Source organism: Nematolebias whitei, chromosome 17 (genome assembly GCF_014905685.2).
Source record: "Nematolebias whitei isolate Nwh7 chromosome 17, NemWhi1, whole genome shotgun sequence".
Taxonomy (NCBI): domain Eukaryota; kingdom Metazoa; phylum Chordata; class Actinopteri; order Cyprinodontiformes; family Rivulidae; genus Nematolebias; species Nematolebias whitei.
In genome coordinates this window covers 21,182,485-21,193,669 of record NC_056514.1, presented here as the reverse complement: position 1 = coordinate 21,193,669, position 11,185 = coordinate 21,182,485, and the positions used below count along the sequence as shown (strand labels likewise).

The 11,185-nt window shown below is 40.6% G+C and overlaps 1 protein-coding gene across 1 annotated transcript in view; it reads left to right on the top strand.

Moving 5' to 3' along the window:
• tmem235b (transmembrane protein 235b) overlaps positions 1-10,577 on the top strand; it is a 14,200-nt gene extending 3,623 nt beyond the window's left edge. Inside the window, exon 4 of the mRNA XM_037691005.1 lies at positions 10,348-10,577. Coding sequence (XP_037546933.1) covers positions 10,348-10,577 — 230 coding nt within the window. The remainder of the gene's footprint in view (positions 1-10,347) is intronic.
• Positions 10,578-11,185: the final 608 nt, after the last annotated feature.

Below are 11,185 nucleotides of genomic sequence, written 5' to 3'. Positions count from 1 at the left end.
TGTATTTAAAATACTCATCTGAAGTCTTATTCATCAAAAAACAGAGTCTTCAGCATATACTTGAGTGTAAATCATATAAAAAGCATATAAAATGAAGAATAAAAATGAGAAATTATATAAAAATTAAACAAAAACAGCTACATTATAAAGCAATGTAAAATACCAAAAACAGGACCATGTCTCCAGTGGTTTATGCCATGAACTTAGAAGTTGTTTAAAATCCCTTAAAGTGGTTAAAGTCGACAACTTCAGAGCTTTTTGCAAGATGTTCCAGGAAACAGGAGCGGAGTAACAGAAGTCCTTTTTGCGGAATCAGTCAGCACTGAGGGGACGCTGCAGGTAATGATGTCTTGAGAGCGCACGCTGTAGCTGCACTGGAGAAGTGACATGTAGGAGGAGCTATATGAAGGCAACAGACCAAGAAGTGATTTAAAGATGAAAATGTACCAGTGAGAGAGTCTGCGTGAATTTAATGATGACCAGTTCCAGTGAATACAGGGTGCAGTGGTGGGTACGGTAGTTACAGCCAGTTATGAATCTTAGTGCACCGTGATAGACAGTGTCCAACATCTGCAGGGTGCTTGCAGGAGCATTCATGTAAATAATGTCACCGTAATCAATGGCGGGAAGGAAAGTCACAGTTACAAGGTGTTTTCTAGCATTCAGAGGTAAAGAGGATCTATTTCTACAAAAGAACCCCAATTTAACTTCCAGTTTCTTTACCAAGTTTTCGACACGAGGTTTAAAAAAGAGATACAAATTACCCAAGTATTTATAAGAATCAACAAACTCAATAGGAACACCAGTCATAGATAAGATATAAGGAAGGACTGCTGGTACCGACTTCCTGTTTGAAAACAACATCCCTTTGGTTTTATCAACATTTAGCACAAAGTTTGATACAGAACAAATCTGACTGGATGATGATGAATGCAGACTGTAAAAGCTGGAAAACATTAACAACTGTTCTAGCTCGACAATAAACAACTGTGCTGTCTGCATAGAAATGTGAGGATGTGTCAGGAATGATCTGACCTACATTACATATGTAGATTGTGAAGAGGGTGTGTCCTAAGACTAAGCCTTGTGGTACACCATTGTTTTTTTGTTTGTTTTTCTTCTTTTGGTTGCTCCCTTTGTCAGGGGTTGCCACAGCAAACAAAGTTGCACAAAGACTTGGGAATTATTTTCTACTCCGGATGCCCTTCCTGATGCAACCACAGACCACTGAACTACCACAGCCCTCTGTGTGGAGCAGCGAGCTGCTATCTAGGGCGCCCTGGAGGAGCAGATGGTGGAGTTAAGTGCCTTGCTCAAGGGCCCAGAGTGGGACAAGTGAGGGTGGAGATAAGTGTGGGTGATTCACATATTCTACCCACATTTTGATGTTGTCAGTACCGGGAGTTGAAACAGCGATCTTCTGATCACAGGCCCATCTTCTCTAACCTCTGCACCACCACTCCCATTGTTAACAGTTAACAGTTAACAGTTGGCATTGTGTTGAACACATTGCCTCCGATCTGACAAATAGTTAGAGAACCAACCAATAGTGTGATCTGAGAAACCATTTTCTGAGAGCTTATGACACAAGATGTCATGATCCACAGTGTCAAAAGTTTTAGACAGGTCTAAATAAAGTGCAGCACAATAGTCCTTAGCATCCAATGCTTCAACAATGTCATTAAAAACCTTCAGCAAAGCTGTAATTTCCTGAAACCAGATTGATGGAGAGGTAAGATAAGAATCCAAATACTTCTCTACTTGGGAATTTATAATTTTTTCTAAAACCTTAGCAAGAATGCAGGTTTAAAGATTGGTCGATAGTTGATCAGTATAGTGGGGTTTCCTTCCTTCAGTAAAGGTAGAACAAAAGCTGTTTTCCAAGCGTTTGGAATGGTATTTTGGCTTATGGGCAGGTTAAAGATGTGAGCCACCAGTTCTGCAAGGATGTGTGCAGCTAACCTTAAGAAATAAGGAGGAAGGTCATCAGGGCCTGCAGATTTCCTAGGGTCCAGACCTTTTAACAATTTATTAGCTTCACTAACAGAAAACAGTGAAAATGAAAAGGTGTGGTTTACTGAAGATTGACTTGTAGGAGAAATTTGATTTGTAGAAGTTTGGCTTGAAGGAGAAGAGGTTGGATTTCCATTAGTAACTGTGTCACACAAGGAGCTAGAGGCAACAAAATCTCTGTTGAAACAATTTAGGACCTCATGTTTATTTGACACAGGAACAGAGTTAACACGTAGTTGTGGTGGCAAGTGTAGTGAACCAGATGACCTGATGATCTGACCCTCATCTGACCCTGATGACCTCAAATCTACCAGATGGACAGAGACTGTTATTTTCATTGATCTGAATAAGTCTGAGCCATCTGATGACTTTCTTTCTTGAATTAATCAAGCAGAAAAGACAATCCTCTATAATCATTACTGTCTTACAAATGTTTTGATAATCAAATTGTGTTAGTTTCACTCAATGCTTACAGGTTGAAAAGAACTACTCATTTTTATTTTACATAAACAGTAAGTAATGATTTTTGTTCCTCATTCAAAGAAGAAATCACCTGAATATGCATTTCTTGATTTTCTGTCTGAAATGAGTCAAGTCGTAAGTATGTGAAAGGTTGGTTTTCGGTCAACTAAAATGTTTACCGAGAAAGATGTCATGTTTAAACTTTTTCAGAAGATTACCAAGAGTTGACTCCACGAAGTCTGCTCTCCTGCAATAATCTCTCTGTCAGTTGTTAAAACAATCTCATTCTCTGACCTTGGCTTAGATAACATCTTACGTCACAAAACCACTCCTCTTTCTGGTCCATCCACGAATCAGAAAGCTCTGAAGTAAACTCGGAAGTAAACTCATTTAAAATGTGACAACTTCCCGGTTCTGGCAGAGTGCAGTAGATTCCGCAGAGTGCAGTAGATTCCATGGAGTGCAGTTAGTTCTCAAGGAGTTCTGAAGAGAATTCATGGGAATTCAGAGAACTAGAGTTATGGAGAGTTTTGGAGTTAGAGTCTGAGAAGATCTGAAAGAGTCTGAGAGCTGCTGACAATGAAGAGTCAGAGTTGCCGAGAATCCAGAGACGTTTTGGGATTATGATTCTGTTTGAACTAACCACGCACGACTCTCCAAGGATTTTAGCTGTTCTCAACGGAGACGCTGATATCAGTCTGAAGGTTCTTACTGAGGTGATCTATCGTCAACAAGGTAACGGTTTCTTCTTCGACTAAAGTGTACCTGGGATAAGCTGAGATACCTGATGGGAGCGTGCAATTTCTGGTCAAACAGATTAAATTCCCTCACATATTCCTCTGTAAGATAAATCTCAATTTCCTCTTAAACTCACCTCTCTCTCATAAATCAGTACAGATATTTTTAGAAATATCTGAAGCAAAGTCCTCAAATCACCGCCGAGTGATTTGAAGTTCATTATTTGTGTAACTGTCTGTTATTATTTTCATATTTTGCCAAATTAATGTAAATGTTTGATGTTAAACTTTGATTCTGAAAATAAATGACTCCATTCATTTGATGGGTCAAAGATAATAACGTCTCTCGTTCGCATTTCTGTTAAAATTCAATGCACGACATTACAGTCAGAAAAATGAAGAACTCGTGAAATTGTATGCATAAATATATACCACATATATTTGTCATACAACTAGTGGCACGTACCCACGTGACTCACTACACAAGTCAGATGAATGGGAGCTGCCAGAAAGTGATTTGATGGTTTTCCAGAATAGATCATTGGAAGTCTGAGATAAGAAGTATTTGCATTTTGTGGCTTTGATGGAAGATGTACAATGATTCCACAGTTGTGGAAGATGCGACCAGTCAGTGTCTGAGCCAGAATGTCTAGCCGTTGCCCAAAGCTGATCTCTCCTGTGTAGGAGGTCAGCTGACTCAGGAGTTAACCAGGGGCTGTCTCGTCCTTCAGCATTCTACTAGATCTCTGCAAAGCTAATTGAACAAATCATTTTAAAGAGACTTATTCGTGCTTTGGATCACATTCATACTCTGAACTGATCAGATAAAGTTAAATCTGAAAATGATGTTCAGTTAATAACCCACTCAATATTGAAACAAAATTTTGAGAGGTAGTAGCTGAGTGTCTTCCCTGACAAAAACCCTGAGCCCTTAGATTGTGCAAGACCTTTATTTAAAAGGTTAACTTTACATATTGGAATAAACTCAGTAAATGTTAGTTGTGTGCAAGATATCATGCACATTTTAGCTTATAGTACTATAGTGAAATACTCCTACTTGCACCGTTATATTCTACAAAGTACCATGTTGCTGTTTACTATCTCTCTTTAGGACCTTGTAAATATTATAATTACTTTTTCACTTTTTGGTACTTTATTTTGTACCCTTATTGCTTGCTTTAGTATTTCTTGTTTGTTTCTTAGCAAATTGGTTCTTCTCATCCAGAGCATTTCATTGTACTGTTAACCCCTGCATATGACAAATAAACATAACTTGAACTTAACTCTGTCTGTTAGTAAAGTAACTGACAAACCACTGGACAGATTTTAGTACAACTCAGATGTCTATAAACATATAGAAATATAAGGAATGTCTATAAATTTGCCAGTTTCTGAGCTATAATTTGTCTTGGTAATAGCTGAGAGTCATTCCAATCAAATACTCTGAGCAGTAAAACATCACACAAGATCTTGCAGTATTGTGATCTCACAAGTTTCAGCTTTAAACCACTTCCTGATTAAAATGTTTTTCTCAAAAACCTCATTTAATTGTTCTACTTTTCCTGCCTGACAGAACACAAGCTGAACAAACAAGCCCAAAGCCAATTACAGCGTTCCTTCAATAGACTATAGGATAAAGCAGCTAATTAATACCAGTACTGCTATCCTTCCTGTATGCTCTGTAGTTCAGCCATTTCCCAGCTGTGCCCCTGTGTCTTTCTGTTGCTCCGCTCACTGCAGAGAAGTGCATAAAAATGAGACATCAGACGCGGCTTCCTCATCATATCTCCACTTTGCTGCACCTCGGGGTGTAATTGTAATAAAGTCTTTATTAGTCCCACCCTGAGTAGCTCCACTTGCATCCTCTAAAACCAGGAGCAAGCTGTCAAAATTAAAAGGGTTTCCAATGGCAACGCTGTGAAACTTTGTGGGGCCTGAGTATGTATCTGTGTGTCTTGGTCTAGTCTCTGATGATGAGGGGGACAGAAATGCGTCAATACATTTCCTGTTTCTTACAAAAAAGACACAATAAAACTGGTTTGGGTCAGAGCTTTCACTGCAAGAAAGGGTTAGGAGTAAAATACCAGCTTGTGTTTATGCTTGTGCCCAATAACATCTGTGTAAAATATATAAATGAGGAAGTACCTGTCTGGTTCCAGTATTACATTTTTGTTAGATTATTAACCAGCAGCACAGAATCTGAAAAAATAGTTATAACAATAAGAAAAAAAAAGCCTTTTAATTTCCATTCCTGAATTTTATGAGTCAACATGCTCAGCTCTGTTTGGAGACCCACAACTAACTTACAAGGATAGTTCAGCCTTCTTGTAGTGGGGTTCTATGGACAAGTTTAAGCAATTAGCATTTTACCTGAAGTAGACAGCTCTTTGAACGAACTCTGTTTGGAGAAATGGTGTTAAAATCTGAGAGGACTGACAAACGAACAGCTAGTCCAAACACAGCTAGAACCAAGCTTAAAACTGTAGCTCATACCTTTGTAATAGATTAGAGCTGATTTAAGTTACGTATACTCAAGTCAAGATATGGATTCTTTTAACAAATTATCTTCCCATCAGTCTGGTTTCAGGAGAAAAAAAAACAGCACAATCCCTGCTTCATTGAAGGATTTTAATGATGTTGGTGAAGCATTGGATGCTAAGGACAACTTATCTGTACTCTATTTAGACTTGTCTAAAGCTTTTGACACGGTGGACCATGACACCTTATGTCATAAGCTCTCAGACATTGGTTTTTCAGATCACACCATCGGTTGGTTTTCTAATTATCTCTCAGATCAGAGGCAATGTGTTAAAACAATGGTACTTTTTCCAGTTATTTAACTGTCAGTAATGGTGTACCACAAGGCTCAGTCTTAGGACACACCCTCTTTACAATCTACATATAGGTCAGATTATTCCTGATGCATCCTTACATTTCTATGCCAACGACAGTTGTTTACTGTTGAGCTAAATCAGTTGCTAATGTTTTCCAGCTTTTACAGTCTGCATTCGACATCATCCAGTCAGATTTGTTCCGTCTCAAACTTTGTGCTAAATGCTGGTTAGACCAAAGGGATGTTGTTTTCAAACAGGAAGTTGGTACCAGCAGTCCTTCCTTCTATCTTATCTTCTAATAGTGTTCCTATTGAGTTTGTCGATTCCTATAAATACTTGGGTACCTTGGTCGATGCACATCTCTCTTTTAAGCCTCATGTCGAAAATTTGATGAAGAAACAGAAATTAAAATGGGATTTCTTTATCAGAAATAGATCTTGTTTAACTCTGAATGCTAGGAAACGACTTGTAACTGTGACTTTCCTTCCCTCCATTGATTACGATGACATTATTTACATGAACGCTCCTGCAAGCACCCTGCAGATGTTGGATGTTGTCTATCATGGTGTGGTAAGATTCATAACTGGCTGTAACTACTGTATCCACCACTGCCCCCTGCATTCACTGGTTAACTGGTCATTATTAACTTCACACAGACTCTCTCACTGGTACATTTTCATCTTTAAATCACTCTGTGGTCTGTTACCTTCATGTATCTCCTCCTACATGTCACATCCTCATTGCAGCTACAGCGTGCGCTCTCAAGACATAATTACCTGCAGTGTCCCCTCAGTGCTGACTGAACTAGACAAAAGGGCCTTCTCCTACTCCGTTCATGTAACTTGGAACACCTTGCAAAAAGATCTGAAGCTCTCGTTTTGACGTCTCTGACGTCTCTGTACTGACACCGTCTCCACTATCAGAAATGTTAAAAGCTACCCAAACAGAAAACCTTGGCTGAATGCAGAGGTGCGTACCCTGCTGGAAGCCAGGAACACTGCCTTCAGGTCTGGAAACTCAGAGGAGCTGAGTAGGACAAGAAAAGAGCTGGTTGCTGGTATTAAGAGGGCCAAGGCCACATATGCAAAGAGGATCGAGGGTCAATTCATCTCACAAGACCCTCGGAGCATGTGGAGGGGCATTAAGTGCATAACAGATTATAAAGGAAGGAGAGAACAATGCCCCAAAGACCCATCTCTGCCTGATGCCCTCAACAAGTTCTATGCACGCTTTGAAGACCCGAACAGACCACCCAGCACCAGACTCACCTCACCACCGGATGAAGAGCAACTCAGCGTGACCTCAGCAGAAGTAAGGAGTACCTTCAGGAGGATTAATCCGCACAAAGCAACTGGCCCAGACAACATCCCCGGAAAAGTGTTGAAGGAATGTGCTGATCAGCTCTGCGAGGTGCTGGCAGACATCTTTAACACCTCACTTACCCTGGAGACAGTTCCCACCTGCCTGAAGACTGCCACCATCATCCCAGTCCCAAAAAGCTCCACAGTGACTGGTCTGAATGACTATCGGCCAGTGGCCCTCACCCCGATAGTCGCTAAATGCTTTGAAAAACTGGTCATGACTCGCATCAAAACAACCATCAACATCAACGAGGACCCTCATCAGTATGCATACCACGAGAACCGATCAACAGAGGATGCAATCTCCTCTGTGGTCCACACTGCACTCAACCACCTGGAGTAGAAAAACTCTTACGTCCGTATGCTCTTTGTGGACTTCACATCCACCTTCAACACCATGATCCCCCAAACCCTGATGGACAAACTATCCACACTAGGACTAAGCCCCTCCATCTGCAACTGGGTACTAGACTTTTTAACAAACAGACCACAGTTAGTGAGGATCCACAACCTCTCCTCCTCCACCATAACCCTCAGCACTGGCTCTCCTCAGGGATGTGTGTTGAGCCCCCTCCTGTTTACTCTGCTCACGTATGATTGTGCAGCTACCCATCCAGGCTGTCCTATTGTAAAGTTTGCAGATGATACAGCGGTGGTGGGATGCATCACAAACAATGATGAGTCCAGCTACAGGCAAGAGGTGGAACACCTGGAGAGCTGGTGCAAGGAGAATAACCTTCACATCAATGTGAAGAAGACAAAGGAGATGATTGTGGACTTCAGAAGGAACAAAAACACCTACACCCCCCTGAACATAAGAGGGTCTGCGGTGGAAGTGGTCTCCAGCTACAAGTACTTGGGTGTACACATGAATGACAACCTCAGCTGGAGCAACAACACCACCAGCCTGATCAAGAAAGCTCATCAGAGACTCTACTTCCTCAGACGGCTGAGGCGAGCTGGTCTGGGAAGCTCAGTCCTCACCTCCTTCTACAGGTGTGCAGTGGAGAGCATCCTGTGCTCCAGCATCAATGTGTGGCATAGAGGCTGCACAGCTGCAGAAAGAAAAGCTTTGCAGAGAGTGGTGAAGGCTGCACAGAAATCTGTCGGAATCAGCCTCCCCACCATCACAGACATCTACACCTCCAGATGCAGGAAGAGGGCCACCTGCATCATGAAGGACCCCACTCACCCAGCACACACACTTTTTGCCCCACTCCCCTCAGGAAGGAGGTTAAGAAGCATTAAATGTAGAACCACTAGACTGAGGAACAGCTTCTACCCTGAGGCTGTTAGACTCATGAATCTCTAACTAGAATAATCACTGTGAAAAACCATATCATGTTGCTGCTGATCTGTTTCATGTTGCTGCTGATCTGTTTCATGTTGCTGCTGATCTGTTTCAATGTTGATGTGTTCATGCGTGCACATCTGCTCACAGACTCATGTTCATGTTTGTGCTGATGTTCAATGTTTTATGTTATGAGTGCTTAGTGTATATTTAGTTGATGTTTTTCTTAGTTCATATCTTAGATGTTGTTACTGTTTTTCTTAGACATTTTATTGTTGGATGTAACTGGGACCTTGTGTACATAATTTCGCTCCACCACATGTACCCCATGAGGTGCGAATGACAATAAAGAAACTCTGACTCTGACTCTAAAGGATTTTAAACAACTTTTAAGTTCAATGCACAAATCAATGCAGACCTGTTCCTGATTTTAGTATTTTACACAGTTTTATAATGTAGCTTGTTTTATTTCGTTTTATAGCACTACTTTTATTTACTTTTCATTTTACATGCTTTTAATGACAGTTTATTTTTGTGTGTACCTCAAAAAGTGTGTTATTTTTTTTCAACAGGTCTCTCTTGTTAATGAGTCCCAGTGATTCAATGAGACTAGCCTGTAGAAATAAAGATTGAATGAAAACAACAAAGTCCATGCTCAATAATCCAGGTAAACAATCCAACATTTTTTCAGTCAGGTCATCTGGACAGTTTCTTTTTTTTTTGTGCTGAAACGTTTCGCCTTCGATCCAGAAGGCTTCATCAAACCTGACTAAAAAATGTTGAATTGTATACCTGGATTATTGAGCATGGACTTTGTTGTTTTCAACCAGTTTGAACAGACTGTCAACAAGGAAGAGGGCCGGCAATGGAGGAGGGGGCGTACCAAAGAGACCATCTTATCACAAGCAGAACTGGTTTGTTCCACTTTGGAGTAAGCTGTTGGGGGAAGAATCAGTTTTATTGTGTGTTTCCTTGACTGATGAAGCCTTCTGGATCAAAGGTGAAACGTTTCAACACAAAAAAAGAAACTGTCCAGATGACCTGACTGAAAACTGTTGGAAAGATTGAATGAACGTAAATCTGGAAATTTGGAAATGACTCTGCTCTAACTAGCTGTTAGTAACTTGTCAATATGGTCTCACTTCTATAGCAGATTCTTTTTCATCTTAAAACAATTAGGGTTTTCAACATTTCTAAGCAGTTTACTCAAAGAGTAATATTAAAACTTTTAAACTACAGTCAGTTTGTGCTGCACAGCTATTCTGGCTGAAAGCTCACGAGAGTCCTCATTAAGATGATCCCAAGTTGAAACAGAAATACCACACTAGACACAGTCACTGTGCTTACAGTTGATAATAACATTTCTTGTAAACATCTGATGTCAACATAAAGATGTATGAAATAACATCATATGAACAACCGAGTTTGGGACATTGCATCTGTTTTAAGAAGGCAGCTTTGGTCTTAGCTGTGTTTGGACTAGCCATTAGCTCATCAGTCCTGTCAGATTTACATTCTCTTAACTGAGGTCGTTTAAAGAGCTGTCTATGACAGACAAGAAATGTTCAGAACGTTTCCACAGAACCCCTCTTGTAAAAGGCTAAACGATCACTGCACATTAATTATTTTCTTGTTGCGTCATCATCCAGGTTTTCTGACTCTTTGCGGTGCAAGCCTCTACATCATCTACTCCTACCAGGCCCTGGATGAGACTGAGAGGCTGGTGGGACCGGAAGGTTTGGCCTACATCCACACCTCTTTCGGCTGGTCTCTGGGTCTGGCCTGGCTGTCCTACGGTCTGGAGGTCATCACCGGAGCGCTGATGCTCACAGCTGCTCGAATGGTCAAGCTGCGGCAAAGAGGACCCACTACGGCCTGAAACTTCGAACCTACGGAGGACTCCAATTTAAAAATAAAATTAGTTGTCGGTAGAGGGAACTCAGGAGGGACAGCTGTCACGTGCACCAGTGAGGTTCTGCCGTGTATGAAGCGAGTTCGGTTTTGCAAGAAAAACAAAAGCTGAACACGTTCGTCAGAGGTCGACTTTACTCCAATTTAAAGTTGGACTTAAATTTGATGAACTCCACCATCTTGTGGTGTAAAATCAAACTTTGCAGATTCAATGGCTCATCGTCACACCGCTGCAGTTTTCAGATAAACAACCAGCAGTTCATTACTTTTCATCAACACATTTGATTTGACCATAGTTCCTGTAAAACATGTCCCTGTTCTTATTAATGGCTTTATTTGACATGAGCTGCATTTGATGCTTTTTATTAAGTACAATGATTTGATGTGAGCGTTATTTTTGGATGCATAAAAACATAAAGTCTTGTGTTTTGTAATGCAGCTCTCTGTAGCTCACATTTTTTATCTGATTTTCTTATACCGTACTTTTCAGACTATAAGGTGCATTAAGCGAAACAAAACAGTCAGATAAGTCAAACTTTATTCAACTCATTCACAATAACCACATAAAATTGGTTC